A 22,914-nucleotide genomic window follows, 5' to 3' on the forward strand; every position below is an offset into this window, starting at 1 on the left:
TTTTCATAAAGGTACATAAAGAGACAATAGATGCTGTACCAAATGCAATACCTGGGAGAACAGACATAGAGTTGGAAATATATGGTATGGAAGGTATTCCAGAGAAAGACATGGATGAAAGAAGACGACTTCTTGAACAGAAGACACAAGGTAAACATTAAGACGTATTCTTTTTTTTAGAGTCACTTTAGTGGCATTTACTATTTCCAAGTGTAAATATAATGGTAGGTGATAGAATTTTCCAACAGTCTCAGTTATTTTTTTTAAGAGACAGGGTCCGTGTCACCTAGGCCAGATCATAGGTCACTGTAACTTTGAATTCCTAGTCTTGAGTCTCCTAATAGGCTAGGACTGTAGAGATGAGGTCTCCCCATCTTGCCCAGGCTGGTCTTGAACACCTGGCCTCAAGCTTTCCTCCCACCTCAGCCTCTTAGGAATGAGCTACTATGCCCAGCCCAGAATTCTCAATTTTCAGTTCTGTTTTTTCTTTCTTGTCTTTTTTAGGATATAAAAATACAAGTTTATTTTCTATTAGAGAGAACTCTGAGAAATGGAGGAAGCAATGATAAAGACAGAAGAGAATAGAAAGCAGGGAGTGACAGAAGAGAAAAAAGGGACAAGAGAATGGTGTGGTATCCCAGAGAAAGACAGGATGAACTCCTGCGTTTTTTTTTTTTTTTTTTTGGAGACAGAGTTCCCTTGGTAGAGTACTGTGGCATCATAGCTCACAGCAGCCTCAAACTCTTGGGCTCAAAGCAATTTTCTTGTCTCAGCCTCCCTGGTATCTGGAACTATGGGTGCCCACCACAGTGCCCAACTGTTATTTAGAGACAGGGTCTCACTCTTGCTCAAGTTGGTCTTGAACTCCCGAGCTTAGGCAGTCCACCCGCCTTGTCCTCCCAGAGTGCTAGGATTACAGGTGTGAGCCAAGCCACTGTTCCCAGCCTATATTCTTTTTTTTTTTTTTTTGAGACAGAATCTTGAGCTGTAGCCCGGGTAGAGTCCTATAGCATCATAGCTCACAGCAACTTCCAACTCCTGGGCTCAAGCCATCCTCTCCCAAGGTGCTGGGACTACAGACATTCGCCACATTGCCTGGCTAGTTTTTCTGTTTTTAGTAGGGATGGGGTCCTGATCTTGCTCAAACTGGTCTCTAACTCCTAAGTTCCAACAATCACCTGTCTCAGCCTCCTGAAGTGCTAGGATTATAGGTGTGAGCCACTGTCCTTGGCTCTTCATGTCTTTTTTTTTGGCCGGGGCTGGGTTTGAACCCGCCACCTCCGGCATATGGGACTGGCGCCCTACTCACTGAGCCACAAGTGCCACCCTTCATGTCTTATGTTTAAAGTTATATACTTGGTTTGAATATATGCAATAAGCATTTGGATCTTTCTACACATTTTATGTATTTTTATTCCTAATTGAACCTAGATGGAATATTAGCAAGTATTAAGGCTTATGAAAGTGAAGGTACAGCTTCTTTTAATTTGTGTAATTACTAAATTCATTTATTTATTGATTTTAATGCTATTATTTGGTTTGGAATTTAATGCTATATAATACCCAGAAGGTAGAAGCTGTCATTGATCACCTGTAAAATTTTTTGTGTTGAAAAATGTTACAAGGGTCAAACTTCTTTGTTACAGTTTACTTTGTGGGGTGGAATAAAAAGCTGCTATTAAAATAAAAATACTGAGTTAGGTTTATCATTTTAGCTTTTATAGGCTAGGAAAAGGATATTAACCTTGCTTAATATAGAGTCAAAACACATTTGAAGAGTAGACAATAGTATTAATTGAATTTTTGGAAAAAAAAATTTCATGAACTAATTTCACTGAAATATTTATATATGTGTGTGTGTGTGTGTATATATATATAAATTTTTTATTTTTTTGAGACTGAGTCTTTTTTTCTTTTTATTTCTTTTTTTTTTTTTTTGTAGAGACAGAGTCTCACTTTATCGCCCTTGGTAGAGTGTTGTGGCATCACAGCTCACAGCAACCTCCAGCTCCTGGGCTTAGGTGATTCTCTTGCCTCAGCCTCCCCGGTAGCTGGGACTACAGGTGCCCTCCACAATGCCCGGCTATTTTTTGTTGCAGTTTGGCCAGGGCCGGGTTTGAACCCGCCACCCTTGGTATATGGGGTCAGTGCCCTACTCAATGAGCCACAGGCGCCGCCCAAGACTGAGTCTTGCTCTGTGTTCAGGCTAGATAGAGTGCCAGTCGCATCGTGTTAGGTCACTGCTTGGGCTTGAGCAATCTTCCTCTCTTAATGCTTATCCCAAGTAGCTGGGACTACAGGTATACACCACCATGCCCAGCTTTTTTTTTTTTTTTTTATTGACAGAGTTTGGCTTTGGTCAGGCTCATGTTGAATTCCTGGTCTGAGGTGATCCTCTTGGCCTTGACTTCACAAAGTGCTAGGATTATAGATGGGAGCAATTACTTCTGGCCCTGAAATGTGTGTGCACGCACACACACACACACATACACTTTTAATGTCCTAAACTTGATTAGTTTTTTAAATTTGCTCAATGGTAAAAATTAATGAAGGCTTTGTTTGACAGAAAGTCAAAAAAAGAAGCAACAAGATGATTCTGATGAGTATGATGATGATGATTCTGCAGCCTCAACTTCATTTCAACCACAGCCTGTTCAACCTCAGCAAGGTTATATTCCCCCAATGGCGCAGCCAGGACTGCCACCAGTTCCAGGAGCACCAGGAATGCCTCCAGGTAGCTTATAAAGTTTCTTAAAAAAAATTTTTTTTTTCCTCCATCCCTTTTTGGAGACAGAGTCGCACTCTGTTGCCCTGGGTAGAGTACCCTGGTGTCATAGTTTTTTTTTTTTCCTCCTGGTGTCATAGTTGACAGCAACCTCAGTCTCTTGGGCTCATGTGATCCTCTTGTTTCAGCCTCCCAAGTAGCTGGGATTACAGGCACCTGCCACAATGCTAGGCTAGTTTTTCTGTTTTTAATAGAGATGGGGTCTTGCTCTTGCTCAGGCTGGTCTCAGACTCCTGAGTTCAAGCAAACACCTGCCTCAGCCTCCCAAAGTGCTAGGCATATAAGACCCCACCACATACACCATTTTTTTTTTCTTTTCCAGTTTTTGGCCGGGGCTAGGTTTGAACCCGTGACCCTTGGCATATGGGGCCAGTGCCCTACTCCTTTGAGCCACTGGCGGCACCCACACACAGCATTTCTTAAAATTAGGATTTTTTTGATAATGTTTAGAAGTATTACTTTCTTCCTACTCTGTTTATTTAATATTAATCTGTTTTGTTTTCTTTTGTTTTTTGTAGGGACAGTCTCACTTTATTGCCCTTGGTATAGTGTTGTGCCATCACAGCTCACAGCAACCTCCAGCTCCTGGGCTTAGGCAATTCTTTTACCCCAGCTTCCCCAGTAGCTGGGACCACAGGCACCCGCCACGCTGCCCAGCTATTTTTTGTTGCAGTTTGGCCGGGGCCAGGTTTGAACCCACCACCCTCGGTATATGAGGTCGGGGCCCTACTCACTGAGCCACAGGTGCTGCCCTAATTTGTATTTTTTTATGTTGAAATTAAATTGTAGGCATACCTCCATTGATGCCAGGTGTTCCTCCTCTGATGCCAGGAATGCCACCAGTTATGCCAGGCATGCCACCTGGGTAAGAAAACTCCTAATTGGCTTGTGGGCTTGTGCCTTATAATGATCTTTTTCACTTAGGGTGTTATGTGAATTGAATGTTACTTTGTATTTTTTGCTTCTAAGAAGGTATGGGCTCTATAAATGTTAAACTTACCTAATAAAGGGGTCAGTCAATTTAAGAAATATAAATTTGTCTCTGAAGAGAATAGATTTTTGGGTTTTAGGATATATGTAGACAGCCATCTGCTTCAATTGCATTTGCTGTGGTTAAAGTAGTTTGGAGTTTCTCAGATACCGAACTATCTGTGACACTTTGTAGTGTGACAAGAAGCAAACTCTGTAAGTGATTAATTTGTCAAAGCATCAAAACTAAAAATGAATATGAGGTGCTCGTGCCCATCACTTTTTACTTAAATATTGTTGGATGTGAGAGGTATACAGTACACTTTCCCACTGTATTTTGAAAATCACAGTTAGATTTTGATTTTGTCATACATTTTCACAGATTGCATCATCAGAGAAAATACACCCAGTCATTTTGCGGTGAAAACATGTAAGCATCTCATTCATAATGTAATTCAGGAGGTATAATCATAATGTCATTTTTTTTTGTGTGTGTTTAATGGTTTCTAGTCAATTGACTTCAGAAATTTTCTAACTTTCCTCACTAAAACTTCTAAAATTTACAAGCTGATAGACACAGATCTCTTAAAGGATGGAAATAAAACATCTGTGAGAAATAGTAATAGACCCATATAAATAAAGTATATTTGAAATGTACAGCTATTTTCCTGAAACTATTAAAAGTAATGGGATCTGGTCACAAGGGTTAGTATTTAAGAGAGAGAGTGTGTGTATATGTACATATATACACATATATGTATATATACCCACATATATATACTGTTGTGCCAAATTACATGCTTTGTCATTATAGGGTGTAATTGAATTTTCTAACGAAATCTATAAAAGTTCTAAATCAAGAATGACAAACCATTTTTAAGTAATTTGGACACTTGATTTGAAGATGAGCTCTTTTAAGGAAAGAAAAATATAGATTATGGCTTCAAGTTATGATTTAGTGTTAGGTAGTTACTGTAAATAAAAATTATTCCATCTGAGTTCACTTTTTGACTTTTTAATTTTGGTAGCAGTTTTTCCTTATTCTTCCAAAAGAAATTTTATTCCACAGAGTACATTCAATACTGTCATTTTGAAAAATCTGATGCCTCTATATAGATCTTTTTTATGTTCTGTGTGGATATTTTCCAAGTTGAAAAAAGGCTATTTTTCTTGTACTTAATTAAGGAGAGTTATTTTTTCTCAATGATTTTGAATGTTTGTTTTCTTCCTTTTATTATTTTTCTTTTGAGACACAATCTCACTTTGTCACCTTTGGTAGAGTGCTATGGCGTCATAGCTCACAGCAACCTCAAATTCTTGGGATCAAGCAATTCTCTTGCCTCAGCCTCCCAAGTAGCTGGGACTACAGGCACCGGCCACAACACCTGGCTATTTTTAGAGATGATGTCTTGCTTGCATCTCATGTCTTTGGCTTCTTTGTATCTTGCTCTGCTCAGACTGGGCTTGAACTTTTTTTTTTTTTTTTTCGGTTTTTGGCTGGGTGTGGGTTTGAACCTACCACCTCCAGCATCTGGGGCCAGCGCCCTACCCCTTTGAGCCACAGACGCTGCCCTGGGCTTGAACCTTTGAGCTCAGTCTTTTTTTTTTTTTTTTTTTTTGGTAGAGACAGTCTCACTGTACTGCCCTCGGGTAGAGTGCTGTGGCGTCACACGGCTCACAGCAACCTCTAACTCTTGGGCTTACAGCGATTCTCTTGCCTCAGCCTCCCGAGCAGCTGGGACTACAGGCACCCGCCACAATGCCCGGCTAGTTTTTGAGCTCAGTCTTACCTGCCTCAGCCTCCCAAAGTGCTAGAATTATAGCCAATTTTAAATGTTTTGTCAACATTGACTGAATTTTTAATTTTATTTCCATATTTCATTTTTGTTCTTATTCTGGTATACCCCAAGAGTTTGCTGGGTTTTAGAGAATTTATTTTGATAGGATTGTTACAGTGTGTTGTGTGTTCTTTCAGTTTGGTTGGTTTCAGTATTAGAGGTCATATTCAAGTCTTTTATCTAGTGTTGTTTCAGGCTTTAGCCAAAAACATTTTCTAATAGTTTATACTGTTAATTAACATCAATTGTTTCTTGAAATTTGCTTTCTGATAGAATGATGCCAATGGGTGGAATGATGCCACCTGGACCAGGAATACCACCTCTGATGCCTGGGATGCCACCAGGTATGATATGATAGATAATTTCTTTTTAATATGACTGCCAGGCTTTATACTTGTGTTTTTAGACAATAGATTTGTGGACACTAGTGCATGTAACTTTTAAAGTTCTGTAGGCTGTTAAGTTTCGTCCAACCAAAATTAATGTGAGAAATTTTTCAGGTGTGTCTGATGTTTTGGCTTCTTTCCCCGACATTGGAAGAAGAGTTGTCTTCAGCTACATACTAAATACATAGACACTAATGAAAGTGGAGAAAGGCTTAGAAAAGCTAAGTTTATGTATTTAGAGAAATTATTGTGAATGAGTAAAATTCTATATAGAGGAAGTTTAAGAAAGGTATTTGTGATGCATTTTAGGAAGATTTAAAATATAGAAATAAATTTTTTATGGGTCATGATACTGTTTGATTCATCAAAGTTTTTACTGTAATTTGCATTAGTGTTTAGGGAACAATTAAACATCTGATAGATGATTGAAATAAGTACCTTATTTGTTTCAAGAAGTTGGTAAATCACTGATAACTAGTAAAGGCTTAAATGCTATTTTGCTCATATTTAAGGTCTACAGGTGTGTTCCACTTAATATAATTCTGAAGCAATACAAGGGAAGGGGAAAATTGAGGCAACATTGTTGTAGGGGAAAATGACTTAAGATTTTTGGACTTCATTGAATTGTTTAGCAGTCAGTTGTCAATAACTATAATATAGAAGTATTTTTTTATGAACTAAATGTTTTAGTTTATTTATTTATTATTTTGGGACAGAGTCTCACTCTGTTGCCCTGGGTAGAGTGCTGTGGCGTTACAGCTCACAGCAACCTCAAACTCTTGGGCTTAAGCGATTCTGTTGCCTCAGCCACCCAAGTAACTGGACTACAACGTCCAGCTATTTTTTGGTTGTAGTTGTCATTGTTGTTTGGCAGGCTTGGGCTATATTTGAACCTGCCAGCTCCTGTGTATGTGGCTGGCGCCCTAGCCACTGAGCTACAGGCACAGAACCTTATTTTTTATTTTTTTATTTTTATTTATTTATTTATTTATTTTTTTTACAACATGATAAGTCTTACCAAAGTAAGACCTTCAAAAATTTGATCCAAAACTCAGATCTGTTTCTCGCCACAAAAAGACTTCTCCACTCGGAAGAAAAACCAGAGTATTGAACTAAATGTTTTAATGAGTGAGTACCCACACATTATTTGCAGGTATGCCTCCCCCTGTTCCACGTCCTGGAATCCCTCCAATGACCCAAGCGCAGGCTGTTTCAGCGCCAGGTATTCTTAATAGACCACCTGCACCGACAGCAACCGTACCTGCGCCACAGCCTCCTGTTACTAAGCCTCTTTTCCCTAGTGCTGGACAGGTAAGGTGGAATTCATGAAAAGGAGTAAAGGTAAAGTACAATTGTTTACAGAAATTGTCATAGGTCAATTTTCTTTATTGTATTTTTAAGTAGTGGCTTATTCTCTTCCATGTTATACACTGATTTCTTCTATTCATGAAAGGTTGAATGGAGCCAGAGATATAGTATATTATTTTCTCAAAGCTGTGGACTGGTATTTACTCACAGCTTTAGTTAAATGGAAGTTGAGGCTGGGAGTGGTGGCTCATGCACTATAGGAAGCTGAGGCAGGAGGATCCCTTGAGTTTAGGAGTTGAAGACCAGTCTGAGCAAGAGCAAGACCCTGTCTCTACTATAAATAGAAAAAATTAGCCAGGCATCTTGGTGGGTGCCTGTAGTTGACCCATCTACTCAGTAGGCTAAGGCAGGAGAATCACTTGAGCAAGGAGTTTTAGGTTGCTGTGGGCTAGGCTGGGACCACAGCACTATAGCCTGGGCAACAGAGTAAGACACTGTCTGCCCAAAAAAAGAAGGGTAAGAAACTGAAGTTTTAATTTTTGGAGTGTTTAGAGACTCCATTACCAATTGAACTGAGAGGAATGAGACAAACACCGAAGTTGAACATGCTTAAGACCTTAGTGAATCATTGTTGGGCTCTTCACTTATTTCTTGTTGGTCTTTTTTCTTAAACTTCAAAACTTTTCAATATTTTAAGTGAATGATGCTTGTTTATATACAGTATGCACATAATGGTTAAAACCTTTGCTTTTTTTTCAGTTTCATTCAGAATTAAGCAGATTCAGATTTAATTCATTCAGAATTAAGAAGATCAGGATGTATGTTCATTTACCTATTTTTTTTTTATCCCTTAGATGTTTTCTTTAAATTTTTTTTGGGGGGTGCTAAATTAAAAGCATTACCTTTATATGTTAAGTACATTAAATTATGCTTTTATAGTAGGTGGTGGTTTGTTGGGAGAAGTAAAGCTTTTGGTTAAAAACACCTTGTAGAGAATTATTGATACAGAATTGGAGTGGTATTATTTTTCTATCCTTCATCATGATTAAAGGTTATAATTTTTGAAATATAATGCAAAACACATTAGCTTTAGAAAAGTATCGTTAAGTATTAGGCTTATTGTTACAGAATTGAATTATTTTTTGAGGCTCATACTTTGTTTATTGTAAATGCGTTAACTGCCTCTAAATGAATGACATTTGATTGCATTAAAATTTGTATTTACAAAAAATGCAATCTATACTAAAAGTCTACCACGTGGCTTATTTTCACCCATTTGTTTGGAGACTTTTCATTGTTTCCTTTCTTTTATGCTACAGATGGGGACACCTGTAACAAGCTCAAGTACAGCTTCATCCAATTCAGAAAGTCTGTCTGCATCTTCTAAAGCTCTGTTTCCTAGCACAGCACAAGTACGCAGGAAGTTGCAGTTTAAAATTGTTAAAATGGCTTTATAACTTAACCCTTTGGACCCTACTTAAAAACTAAATTTTTTCCAAAGATGCATTATAGTATGTTTAATTTTTTTTAAGTAAAATTAATGGTTTGTAAATCAAATGCTGTTTGAAATTTTAAATTCATACCAACAAAATGTACCCTAAACTCCTATGGTTCTAAAGGGTTAAAAGCATGTAAGCAGTAAATGCATTATAGTGGCCAATGGTTAGTCTGATGCATGATTGAGCTATTTTGATTTATGCTATTTAATGCATCACATTTAATGTAAGAAAATTCAGTGTTATGCATTTGGTTCTAAAAGTTGGCTTAGTCTTCCTTGTTTAGGTGTGTTTGGTGTTATGAAAAGTAACTTTTGTTAGTGGTAACTTGTTACTTAAAAGATCCTTCTAGGTCAACCCTTTTCTCCATAATTACCTAGCCATTTATAATTCCAGGGAATTGTATTAATACATAAAGAATAGTTCTGGAGGACATGTCTTTAATGTGTCATCGTTTACTAATTGTTCATGTTCTATTTAATAATTGGGGCTTATTTAAACTTTTTATAGGATTTTGGGGGGGGGTGCTGCTTAATTTAATCACCTAATTTAGAATTAGAACACGTGCTATACAGTTATACTGTATTTCAGTGATTTGGAATGAATACAATGCATTGTAAATTTGGTTTTTCATTGAGGAGGTAGAAGTCAGCTGAAAAGTTACAGTCTTATTACTTATGTACTGCTGTATTTTGGACTTTAACCCAGCATCTTTTGATACTCTTATGGGTTATCTTGAATTTTGCGTAGTGTTTCATAACTGTGTTCTAAAGTTTTTAAGTTAAACTATTAATAGATACACTTATAATATGGGGTTTCATTGATGAGAGATTCTGTTTTGTAGGCTCAGGCAGCTGTCCAAGGACCTGTTGGTACAGATTTCAAGCCTTTAAATAGTACCCCTGCAACAACTACAGAACCCCCAAAGCCTACGTTCCCTGCTTATACGCAGTCTACAGCTTCAACCACTAGTACAACAAATAGTACTGCAGCTAAACCAGCAGCTTCAATAACAAGTAAGCCTGCTACACTAACGACAACTAGTGCAACCAGTAAGTTGATCCATCCAGATGAGGATATATCACTGGTAAGTTGTTTTCAGTTCTTTACCAGCAGCATTTGATTTGAAACAGATACAGCCCTTTGAAAGGGTTGATTTGTACTCAGATGGCCTATGATCTGATTAAATGCTAAGTGGCTTTTACTATTGAGTTAATTTAAGAGTACACAAAATACTTAAAGTGAATGGATATTGCATGTTTTTGGTCATAGTAGTGCTTTCTTTCCCCTTCCTCCACATTGTTTCTAAAAGAAGACAGCAAAAAAAAAAAAAAAAGAAAAGACAGTAAGTTGGGTTTTTACTCTCTTAAATCATTTTAGTGTTAGATGTAAATTTACATATTATTATTTTTTGTGTGTGTGTGGTTTTTTTTGGCCGGGGCTGGTTTTGAACCCGCCACCTCCGGCATATGGGACCGGCGCCCTACCCGCTGAGCCACAGGCGCCGCCCAAATTTACATATTTTAATTGAAGAAACATTAAGCGTGAGGTAGAATCTGCAGATCCCTTGTAGCCCGTATAAAGGAATTTATTTTGATATAAAGTTAGGATTTTGATAATACTTCACTAGTTCTTGCCTAAACAATTTACACTTCTTGGAAAGTTAGCGATGCTGACACTATAAAAATAGGTGAATTCTCTTTTTTTTTTAAGGCATTGAGATTTTATATAGTTGGTTTTGTGGGGCAAAAGTAATTATTTGGGGAGCAAGGGTACATTTTTAAAGTATTGCTTGTGATGCTAGAAATAAGATTTTAGATGTGTGCTTCTATGCTAAATGAATCTCACTGCTTTTAGGCATATTACATTGTGCTTATTTTTATTTTTAGGAAGAAAGAAGGGCACAGTTACCTAAATATCAACGTAATCTTCCTCGACCAGGACAGGCCCCCATTGGTAATCCTCCAGTTGGACCAATTGGAGGTATGATGCCACCACAACCAGGCATCCCACAGCAACAAGGAATGAGACCACCAATGCCACCTCATGGTATTATTCTTTTTATGTTTATTGTATTCAGTGAATTTTTTGAGTATATACATGAAATGTTAAATTTATCTGCAGAATGTGTGTTTACATTTAAAAATATAATGGACCAACTCAATCTATATTTTCTGTTTTAATTGTTGTTTTTTTAGGTCAGTATGGTGGTCATCATCAAGGCATGCCAGGTTACCTTCCTGGTGCTATGCCGCCATATGGGCAGGGACCGCCAATGGTACCCCCTTACCAAGGTGGGCCGCCTCGACCTCCGATGGGAATGAGACCTCCTGTAATGTCGCAAGGTGGCCGCTACTGATCTTACTTCATCCAGTCTAATAGGTTTGGAGATTAAACCTTTTCTCAACTTGTGCTGTTTATATAGCCAAGCTTCCGTCAATAAGGCTTCATTGTGACTTTAACAAACATTATCTTCCCACATACCAGGAACTATTGGACATTTATTTTACATGGGAAAAATTATTTGGAATAATAAAGCAGGAACTTTTCCTGAAGTTGCAATTTATACTGTATGGCTTCTTTTTCATGTTTCATCTAGGTTTTTAGAAGTGAAGTATAGTAATTTGGTTCGTTAAATTGTGAAGGCGCTGGAATTACATGAACATACCACCTTAATAAAGGCAAGTTCTGTAAGCTTACATTGCTATTTGTAAAGTTATGCCTTCACAGCATTTCAGATGCTGTTGGACTTCATGTCCCCAACCTAGCTTGGTGAGGGCTGTAACTGTTTCCAAGTACCTGTACATTGGAAGTCTGAATGTGTAACAATATTTAATGTATTTAGAGTTCCTCATGTTGCAGGGTTAAAGAAATCTGACCCATCAAGGTCATGTGAATTTCTGTACTGTTAAACTTCATTGTAATAAAATGAGAGAAAAATTTATGCCTTTTTATTCATAACCCAGCTGTGGACCACTGCCTGAAAGGTTTGTACAGATGCATGCCACAGTAGATGTCCACATAATAAAATTCATAGTTACCAATACAGTTTTGATATATCATTGGATTCTGTCTTTGAGTTATAGGTTGTCCCTTAACTGCATGTTTTAAACTGAATAGTATATTAGAAGTATAGAATTGTATGTTAATGCTTCAGTTAACAAAAAGCTTAGATACATATGAATCATTACATAATAGATGTGGAATCATTCTATTATTTCACTTTTTCATCCCTTTGGTGCCAGTGTATGTCAGATTTAAATATTGTACACCCTAGTACTTTTTCATTCCTGCTGAGATGTTTAGAGCCTAGTGCCAGACCCATTCATTTCCTTTTGATTATTTTTGAGACCTCAGTACTGCATGGACCTCAGAAGCTTTTCAGGTGCAAACTTCTAGAAGCTTAGGTGCATGCAGTAATAGCTTCTTATGCTGTTAATGGGTTGGTATATATTTATTGTAAGTGTAATGGTGAGAATCTAAATGTTCCTCTTTTGGATGGTTAATGGAAGGATTAACAATTTAACTTTACTGTGTCCTGGAGTATTACAGTTTTCATCTGATTAGAGTGAATTCCTTCTGTCATTAAGCCTAGATGGCTTATTGTTCAACTTTTCATCCTTAGAAATTTTGAATGTTACTGTGTTCTTACAGAGAACTTTATTTACATGTAGAGATGGACTGCTGTTCATTATTTTGTGTTGCAAGTCTTTTATAATAATAGCTCTTATTGATCTTTTGGCAAGTTTTTCTCATCTTCTGCAGGTTAGTTTTATGATTAAATATCAAGTCTATACAAAATAATTGTTGATATAATTCACTCAGTTTGAGGTTTTCTCAATATAAATTTAAGACTTCTAAGAAAATAGTAAAATTTCTTTATAACTTACAGATAAAAGATGTGAAATCTGAAGTAAGGAAAAAAGGGTTTTAACTTTGAAGGAAGATGTATTGAAAAATGTTTTAATCATCACAAAAGAATCTGTATTGAAGTGACAGGTAAAAGTCATTCATTGAAAAAAAATATTGCAAGACTTACCGAGCTATTTTAAATCTGATAATTTGTTCCAATGACTTCATAGTTCTATGCTGTGGTACCGCTGAGGTGCAAAAATATCATAGTTTGAAAAGAAAACATCTATAATATCATCAAGAATGCATTTCTCCTGTCAGCATTCTGCCTAAATGGTTTTGGAAATAATACATGTTTAGATTTGGCAGCACATTTATTATCCTGTCAGAGAAAAATCTGTGTTGAAAATGTTTAAGATTTAAAAAATGGCATGACTAAATTTAGAATAATTAAATTGGAGATGTTCTCCTAAACCAGATGTCTCAATTTCATGTACAGACTTACCAACAAACTGCCAAAGGACTAGTAGATCTGTTTTAAAAATTATGCAAAACTTTGTGTTTTATGCAAGGTTTGTTGCTCTTGGAGGGTTTGAAGGTAGAAAATACAATTTTAAAAAGCTTGGTAGAGCTCTGATTTAAAATTGAAAGGGTTACTTACACACTGGCACCTAAAAAAACTAAGCACGAGTTCCTTGCTTGTAGCTATATGATGCTGAGGTGGTGCCCATTTAATATATTTAATGTGTAGTTTTTGCATGTATCCAAGCATAATTAAGCTTCTAGAAAATACTTTTTTCCTAAATGCTTCTGGGGTCCATCGTGTGTTTGGATCATGATGGAAGAAATTAAGTTGGAATAATTAACTCTGACTTTACTTCCTTAAGTAGTAGATGGAATTGAGTCAAAGTGAACATCAATTGCCCTTACAGAAGACAACATTTGGGACTTGATATATTCAGGCAGGCATTATGATTGCCATAGTTAAGCAAGTTGTAGATTAATAGGGCTGGGAGTTTTGGCTCTACCTTACTTAACATCCACCCTTTTTACGGAAGAAAACATTCTGTCTGGCACTAGTTTCTATTGTGTAGGTTTTACTACTCTTTGGCAGTAATGAGAGTGGCAGGTGAGGATCAACATCTGAGTGGTTGGTGGAAAATGATGATTTGAATACTTAATGTCTCACACATGTGTTATTGGGTATGCGGAAAATGCTTTTAGTGTATTCCTATTCCACTGATCAAGTTATATGTTCCATTTAAACTCAGTTTAATTAAACTTAGTTATTGGTGTGGGGGCACCCCCAACTAAAGTATGGGCTCTGGTGGAATTGTAGTGGACAATAGTTAACAAAAAAGAGCTACTCTTTTTCCATTGCTTGCTTGATCATTGGGATTTTTTTTTAATTTAATGCATGTCTTTTAAATTAATTGGGTAACGTTTTTCTAAAATTAAAATTTTCTTCTTCCTATAGCCCTGCCATAGGACAGGCTGAGGCTGAGTCTCAGTGTTGCCCTGTTCAGTCTGAGGCAAGTGGGATTTATTTTATTCCTTATAGGGGCTTTCACAGCGTTATGGCTGTTGGATATTTATGTCCCCAAACTTGCAGCAAGTTTGGTGAAGGCCCCTAAATTTAATTAAACTTAGGATTTTTATACACTTTTGGCAGAGAAGGCTCTATATTAATATTCACGTTTGACTGTGGTGTTAATAAAAAGTGTCTTGTGCAATTTTATATAATTTGCTTTGTGTTACAGTTTTAGTAAAGCTTGTATTACAATATTGAACTCAAGTACATTTGCAAAATTTGCACTTCTCAATTTGGAGGCATGAAATGTTTTATTCAAATTTTCCACTTTCACTTCTAGGGAAATCTTACTGGTTATTTTCTCCTCACACTATTAAATTTATCCTTAAAGATAAGTATATTCATTGTAAATACCACTGGATACCTAAATCTGCATTATTATTTCCAAAGTTATACATTGAATGTTACGGCTGAAAGGTTTATCTGGAAATGCTTGTGATTTTTAATAATTTCAAACCTCACCACATTAGAGCAAATGTTAATGTAGAGCCCTGTGAAGAGTGGGAAGGTGGTGTGTATGTGTGTGCTTGTGTTGGGTATACATCGTGGAGTTGATGTAATAAGTGAGTGTTAACAGCTGTTGGCATGGATAGATGACTAATTTTTAGGTAGCCAAACAAACTGGATCATGTGGTAAAGTTATTAATATGTTAACCTGTGGTTTTGGAATATTTTGAGGTTCATTTTCAGCTTTCCTTAACAATGTTAAATAATGCACATGTAAAAAGTATCCACGTTTATTTCCAACTAAAAATTGCCTTTATTTGGTGAGAAAAGTTGTATGTACGTGTGCTTGTTGTAGGGCATAATTTGGAGAGAAGCCAAAAACATAAACTCAGATTACTTTTTTTTTGGAAACAGAGTCTCCCTCTGTTGTTGTGTGGTAGAGTGCCTGGCATCATAGCTCACAGCAACCTCAAACTCTCGGGCATAAGCATCCTCTTGCCTCAGCCTCCCAAGTAGCTGGGACTACAGGCATGCACCACTGCACCTGCCTAGTTTTTCTATTTTTAGTAGAGACGGTGTCTCACTCGCTCAAGCTGGTTTTGAACTCTGAGTGTAAGCAGTCCACCTGCCTCAGACTCCCAAAGTGTTAGGATTGCAGGCTTGAGCCACTGTTCTATCCAGATAGCGTTTTCCTCTTGAAAAATAACAACATACAGGCTAATATTTAGTGAACCTAGAATTGTTTCTGTGCGGTTTTCATTCTTGGAAGCATAAAGAAAATATGCACTAAATGAATTCTTATTTAATTAGAACATATGGTTTTTACTATGACTGAAATGTAGAAAAGGATTTTGATATTTAAAATTTTTTTCGTATTGTAATTTTCTAAAACACAGGGTCTCCCAGGTTGGCCCTGAGCTCCTGTGCACAAGCATTCCTCCTGCGTCAGCCTCTTAAGTAGTTGGGATTATAGGTACGTGCCACTGTGCACTGCACAAATTAAAAAAAATTTTTTTTGTTATTTCCATTATAAAATATTCCACTGGACTATTTCATAACCTCACACAACACTCTGATCACACAACACCACTTTTTTTTTGGCAGGGCAGGGTTTGAACCCGCCACCTCTGGCATATGGGACTGGCGCCCTACTGCTTGAGCCACAGGCGCCGCCCCACACAACACTACTTAATTGTAAATCTGTTTTCTCTTGTACCCACTGTACCCAGTATGCTGAAATCTCTTGAAGGTGCTTGTCTTAATTCTAATGGTGATAATTGAAATAAGTGTCATTGAAATATGTTCTTACCTGCTTGAGTAATGAGGGTGGTAATGATTTACTAATGGTGGCACAGTTTGTTAGAAGCAATATAGACAGTTAATTTAAAATGTAGTTCGTTAACATCTTTGTAGTTCTGTGACTCTTTTGAGTAAGATTTTGAAAATTACATAATTTTGAAGTGTCTGTAATGTCCACTGGTAAAACTTGACAAATGAGAATATTTAAGTCACTTCTTAACTAAGATTAAATTTTGTTTGTATTAAGTTTATGAAAGTGGACATAAACTTTGCAAAGGGGCTAAAGAAATACTGAACATGTACCAAGTATGTCTGGTACATGTTACACAAAATTTTAAATAAACCAGGTATGTCTTTTTTTTTTTTTTTTTTTATTGGGATTCATTGAAGGTATGTCTTTTTTAAAAGGCGGTATTTATCCACCTAGTAATGAATAACCGTTGTATGTTTTTTCCAAAATGAACCTCAGTTTCTCTTACTGTAACTTCTGTGAAAATGTCCTCTAAAAGGACGGATTCAATTATAAGACTGTTGAACATAGGGCATTCCCCTAATTCCGCTTATGCTAATAACTATCTCATGACAGCAAAGTTTTTTGTTTTTTTTTTTTTTTTTTTGACTGTTTCTTAGTATTTTGTTTCTGTCATCCAAATCATTTAATCTTTCATTTTTATAGCAGTGCTATCATCTGACTTTTCTGTGTGATTTTTCTTGGCAAAATAAGCATTTTCCTTAATGATGTTGTATATAGTATCATGAACACGAGGACTAATCATAATTTTGTAATTGTGCATTTTCAAAACTATATTAAATTCTTAGGCATTCCTGTTATGTATCTAATTCTGAACAGTAACCCAGGAAATGGGGAAACCAAGACTTCAGTTTGAGGTCCCTAATAACTTTATAAATATATCTAAATTTTCTAAGTAGTGTTTCAAAAATACACCATAAGGCTCAAAGGAGAATTGCTGTTAGTAAACACTGTCCTACCTCTGATCTCTGTACATTCTTATGTAATATTTTGGTCCTGAAGAGCTTTTTCACCCTCTTCCCAACTCTGGGAAAATGATTTGTTCGAAACTAAATTACTTTGAATAATTTGAATGACTTCATTAAATCTGTTACATCTCATGTATTCTCAGGGGAAAATATTTTACTAAGTAGAATGCAAAAGTCATATTAAGACAGAAATTTGCATCTCAAAAAGAGGTCTTCAGTGAAACTAATTTGAACTATTTCTGTTTGAAGGGAACTGAACACTATTATAAATCAAGAATGGTTCACTAGATGGAAACATTAATGGATAGGTCTTTAGGAAGCATACATTTATGAGAGTTATTTTGTATGTATGTACTAGTTTTGATCAATTAAACACAGAAGAAGGACATGAGTAAACTGTCTAATAGTTGATTACTTGACATCTAGTATTCTAAATTCCTTAATTGTAATATAAGGTTGTGATAAGACATAGTTTCAGTAATATGCAGGGTATTTAGTTAGGGATTTATGGAATGCTGTGTTTGTAAAAAGGTGAAGTCCTCTATTCACACTTTTTAAGCCTCTCCTCCCCCATGTTACAGTGTCTTGAGTTTGTTTCTGTTTTACTCTTACTGTTAAAGAATCTGTATGCCTTCACCTTCGGTTTAATTTTAGGATCTAGTGGTGAAGTTCATTAAGGCCCAGATTGGATAAAAATGAAGAATAATATGTCCCCAATTTATATTGTGTGGTGTTTGACTTAAAAACCTTAAATGTAGAAAAGGGAACATTTCTGCTTGTGGGTTGCATTTGTTACTAGAGGTTTCACCATATAATTTATTTTAATGTAGCTTACTAATAAATTTTATTCATAGATATTCATAGATAGTTCAGCAATTGATCCAAAATAAAAATAAACTATTTGCAGCATCGTTGCCCAGTCTCTTAATTAACAAAACAAGACTGCATAACTACCTAAATGGAATGAGGAACAGTTATTATAGTTCCTATAAAGTTGAGCTAGAAAAATAAGGGGCATTTAGTTACTGAGCAAAGCCCACGTTGTACCAATTAACTTATTTAGGTACTTCGAGCCCATGTTTTTAAAATCGAGAATCTTTTAAAAAAATGAAATTTTTATGAAAATTGAATCAAAAACTATTAAAAATGGTTGCCTTTGTGGGTTGTGTCTAAATATTAATTTAAATTTAGAAATCATCACATTTAAGATGTATGCCCAACCCCCTTTTGTGGAGTAACCAAATTTTCCTTGCAGTTCACATACTGGGATACATAATCAATAAACTACTAATGTGTCCAAGAGATTTTCATTGTTCTTAGTGCATTCTCATTATGTTTACTCTAAATTTAATAGCCAATGCAAGGTAACTTTGGAAAATGTAGGGAAAATTTTTAAATGTATTAGTATCAGACTCTGAGGAAATTTAATGCACATTGACTTTTTAAACTATGGATTGAACTCCTCAGTTTAATACAATTTGTGTTTTTGTTAACTAGCAGCAGAATTTCAGCATTTGCTACTTACTGGTAGAGAAGAAAAATCCCACAGCCCTGCCAGTACAGGTTAGTTTAATCTGTAAGTACCTGATGTTCCTATTTTTTTCAAACATATCCATATAACTCACACAAGGAAGAAAGCAATACAGTTACTTGAATGTGAGTATAACTAAGAATAAATCCATTGGACACTTTCAGACACTTCATGCTTTGGGCCTAGCATGTAGATCTAGGTTTGTTAACCTCAGTTATAATTAAGGTGTCATACTCCTTTATTATCCGGTTGTGGATGAACCTAATTCAGATACATTGTACATTAAAGGAAAAGACAGTGAAAGTTTCCATTGGTTGTTGTGCCTTTGTTGTTATATGATGTTAGAGTCTGGGGGCTTTGGGTCCAGGGTCTTTTACTTAAGCCACTGCATAGTGGCTCTTAACAACCTTATAATATGTACACTTTAAAAAAAAGGCATATTTCCTCACCTCTAGGAATGATAAGTGGTGTGTAATCATAAGCTAGAAAAAAATTTCATACTACTTTTTTGTTCTTGAATATTTTTAGTAACACCTGTAAAAATTACTCATTTTTTTATCTTATTTTTTTTGTACACTATAACCTATTCTGTTGGTACACCAGTGTGTGTTCATTTTATTTCAAACTAAAAATAAACTACTTTCTAATATTCAAATGAAGGCTGACTATCCATCAAGAAATCTAGCCAGATTCTTCATGTAATCCTTTTGAGGGGTTGGAAGGATGTAATGGCTTGTGGAAGATGTATTATTATGTTAATACTTTTCGTTCTATCAGAGTTTATGGTTGTTGGAACCATTTTTTGAGAGATTCCCTTAAATATTGTGCTTTTATGTTACTAAACTTAAAGCACTAAGGGGAATAAATAAAGCTACAACTTAACTTCTGTGAGCCTGAACCATCCTACTAATCTATAGCAGAGCTAGGATGTGTAGTTTTCAAATCCTTTCCCCTTAAGTGTAATGATGTCTAATTTGAGACAATCTAGCCATAAAACTAGCCCATCTTGTAATCTTTTCAACTGGATGGTGATTAGCCATCTTGAAAATAGATCTTTATATGGAAATTGTGTTCTGTTAACATAGATTTATCATCTAATAATAAAATATATTTTATGAGTTATACACTTGTTTTTTTTAATGTAAAATTGCCCAGGGGCTTGGTTTCATTGCCTTTCACAGTTTAATCTGTATATGAAATGGCGTAGATACAGTGGAAATGGTTTTCCTTAAAACCATCCCTTTAAAGCATCCTTTCTGGTGAGTATTATTATTTTGTACTTTTATGTGTCACAGTTCTGCTTTTTAAAATTAACTGAATGATCAAAGAGGCGAGCAATCTGAATTTCTGGATCTCTTTAGATATTACTTGAGTCAGGAATATTGGAAGATGATTATTCTACTTTCTGACATTCCCCTAATACTGCTAGTTCACTTTTTTCGGATGTGTGCTGTTCTGCATGAACTTTTACATACATAAATTGTTTGAAATAAGTTATAAACGAAATGAAATAAAATTTATGGCATTTCAGTTTGGTCTTTATTTTTTTTTTGGAGACAATCTCACTCTGTTACCCTGGGTAGAGTGCCGTGGCATCATCATAGCTCACAGCAACCTTAAACTCTTGGGCTCAAGCCATCCTCCTGTTTTAGCCTTAAAATAACTGGGACTACAGGCACCTCCCACAACACTGGGCTAGTTTTTTTTTTAGTAGAGATGGGGTCTTGCACTTGCTCAGGCTGGTCTTATAACTCAAGTAATGACCTGACTTGGCCTTTCAGAGTGCTAGGATTTCAGGCAGGAGCCACCTGACCCAACTAAGAAAACTTTTTAAAAATTTAAAAGTTTTCTTTCTTTCGTTTTTGTTGTTGTTGTTGTTGTTGAGACAGTCTTACTATATCGTCCTTGGTAGAGTGCTTGGCATCACAGCTCACAGCAACCTCAAACTCTGGGGCTTAAGCGATTCTATTGTCTCAGCCGCCAAGTAGCTGGGGCTACAGGGATTGCCTGACACAATCCCTGACTATTTTTTTGTTGCAGTTGTTACTTAGCAGGCCTGGGCCACATTCGAACCTCCCAGCCTCGTTGTGTGTGGCTGGCACCCTAACAACCCTAAGCTGTGGGCGCTGAGCCTCTTTGTTTTGTTTTTTTTGAGACAGAATCTTGCTGTTTCCTGGGCTAGAGTACCCTAGTGTTAGACTAGCTCACAACAACCTCAAACTCCTGGTCTCAAGGAATTCTGCCTCTGCCTCCCTGCTAGCTGGGGCTAAAGGCATGCACCATCATGCATAACTTTTTCTTTATTTTTTTTTTTTGTAGAGACAGAGTCTCACTATGGCCCTGGGTAGAGTGCCATGGCATCACACAGCTCACAGCAACCTCCAATTCCTGGGCTTAAGCGATTCTCTTGCCTCAGTCTCCCGAGTAGCTGGGACTACAGGCGCCCGCCACAACGCCCGGCTATTTTTTTGGTTGCAATTCAGCCGGGGCCAGGTTTGAACCCACCACCCTTGGTATATGGGGCTGGTGCCTTACCGACTGAGCCACAGGCGCCACCCACATAATTTTTTCAATTGTTTAGTAGAGACGGTTTTGCTCTTGCTCAGGCTGGTCTCAAATTCTTGAGCTCAAATTCTCCCGTCTCAGACTCCTAGTGTGCTGGGATTACAGGTGTGAGCTACTGTGCTTTGCATAGGTTTTCTTTGTAGTTGATAGCCCAAGTATTTTTCTCATGATTTTGAGACATCACATAGGTGTCAAGTTAAAAAATAAGAACAACCGTCTGTCTTGTTGAAGCTGTTGTTGCAGTGACTCATGAAAGATTAAATTGGAATTAGGGTACTAAAATTGGTCATGCAGACAAGTTGCTTACAGGGTTTTCTTTAAGAGATTTGAAATTTTCAATTAAGTCACTAACATTGCTTGAAAAACAGAGGTCAGAAATGTTGATTTCTGAGACTATGCCTACCAGAAAATCAACCTCTGAATGTATTTCTAATTACTCTGTGTTCTATTTTATGCTTAGTTTCAGTGTGAACACACAGATTTCTTTTTCCCTATAGGTTTTTGCTACATTCTAGGTAATGTGAACATATGCTAAGGGTGTTTTCCTAGTGTATTTCCTACTTTGGTCTTTGAGAACCGACAATGAACAGTCAGCTCTGATGCTTTTTTAGTATGAGCAAAATCTGAAAATTGATACCTGAGTGTGTGATATGTTAATATATTTTTCTAGGTTATTGCTAAACAAAGTATGGACCCTCTATTTGTATCTTTAAGATTTAAAGTGAAGTAAATTTCTAAGGTACTGTGTCCTTTTTTAGCAGGAATAAACAGTGAAAATTTGGTAAGTATGTAACTTTAAGTGCATGTAATAGTCATGAGAGTAAGTAGCCAAATTTCCATAGTTCAAGGTATTATTTAGAAATGAACAAGAATGCTTTAATCTCCTTTTTAACTATGCGTTTATACCATGTTACAAATCTGTTGTGTGCATAATGATTAAATTGAAATTACCTTACTCGGTTGTCTGTTTGTTTGTTTGTTTTCCTTTAACTTCGAATGGTTCTATAAGTACTAATTTTGTATTTCAAGCCTTTTTCAGGGTAAAAATAAGTGGCTGTTAACGACTTTGAGAAGAATTATCTAATTGTCCCTTTTTAAAATTCAGTGATGACTTTTTAGTTTAAGTCTTGGTTTTGTCAGCTCTAGTCATAACTGAAAATAGGCAGCTCAAATGGAAAAAGTCTTTGCTTTTTGTGGAATATTATAGGAATCAGTGCACCATCTTGAGATGGTATTAAGCCCATACTTTAATTGCATGGAAGCAGTATTTTTAAATTAAGAGAGAAAAGTCCCTTGATTTGGAGTCTCCCCTACTCCCTGGGATGTTGTATTATTAATAAAATGATAAATGAAAGTTAAAATGAAAAGTACTGGCTCAGCACCTGTCGCTCAAGCAGATAAGGTGCCAGCCACGTGTCACCTGAGCTAGCGGGTTCAAGTCCAGCCTGGGCCTGCCAAACAACAATGATGGCTGCAACCAAAAAATAGCTCGGTGGTGTAGCAGGCACCTGTAATCCCAGTTACTTGGGAGGCGGAGGCAGGAGAAGCGCTTGAGCCCAGGAGTTGGAGGTTGCTACGAGCTTTGATGCCATGGCACTCTACTCAGGGTGACAGCTTGAGGCTCTGTCTCAACAAAAAAAGAAAAGTACTTAATTGCTGTGTGCTATGAAAGATGATTTATTTCTGAAAAATAGGTACATTGTTTTCCAAATTAGGCCAGCATTGTTTTGGAAAGCAGTACATAATCCAAAATGTTGGGAAAGAAGAAGCCTGACCCTCAAGTTAGTCTTTAGGTTTCACTTGTACTAGCAAGGAATTAAGTGAAGAACAGGTCATATAAGGAATACG

The 22,914-nt window shown here is 36.6% G+C and overlaps 1 protein-coding gene across 8 annotated transcripts in view; it reads left to right on the forward strand.

Annotated features, from left to right (window-relative positions):
- The window catches only part of ZNF207 (zinc finger protein 207), a 28,615-nt gene extending 5,904 nt beyond the window's left edge, over nt 1–22,711 (forward strand). The window contains exons 3-15 of one of the 8 annotated variants that reach the window (XM_053569346.1): nt 12–150; nt 2,567–2,734; nt 3,575–3,650; nt 4,137–4,184; nt 5,866–5,936; nt 7,132–7,289; nt 8,606–8,698; nt 9,627–9,869; nt 10,672–10,831; nt 10,981–11,164; nt 11,382–11,463; nt 14,112–14,166; nt 18,468–22,711. In XM_053569346.1, the coding sequence (XP_053425321.1) occupies nt 12–150; nt 2,567–2,734; nt 3,575–3,650; nt 4,137–4,184; nt 5,866–5,936; nt 7,132–7,289; nt 8,606–8,698; nt 9,627–9,869; nt 10,672–10,831; nt 10,981–11,141 (1,317 nt within the window). In that variant the 3' untranslated portion in view covers nt 11,142–11,164; nt 11,382–11,463; nt 14,112–14,166; nt 18,468–22,711. Of the gene's footprint in view, nt 1–11; nt 151–2,566; nt 2,735–3,574; nt 3,651–4,136; nt 4,185–5,865; nt 5,937–7,131; nt 7,290–8,605; nt 8,699–9,626; nt 9,870–10,671; nt 10,832–10,980; nt 11,829–14,111; nt 14,167–18,467 lie in introns of those variants that run through there. The other 7 variants (XM_053569340.1, XM_053569341.1, XM_053569342.1 and 4 more) reach the window with 7 other exon arrangements.
- The last annotated feature ends 203 nt before the right edge of the window (nt 22,712–22,914 follow it).

This window comes from Nycticebus coucang, chromosome 18 (genome assembly GCF_027406575.1).
Source record: "Nycticebus coucang isolate mNycCou1 chromosome 18, mNycCou1.pri, whole genome shotgun sequence".
NCBI classification, from domain to species: domain Eukaryota; kingdom Metazoa; phylum Chordata; class Mammalia; order Primates; family Lorisidae; genus Nycticebus; species Nycticebus coucang.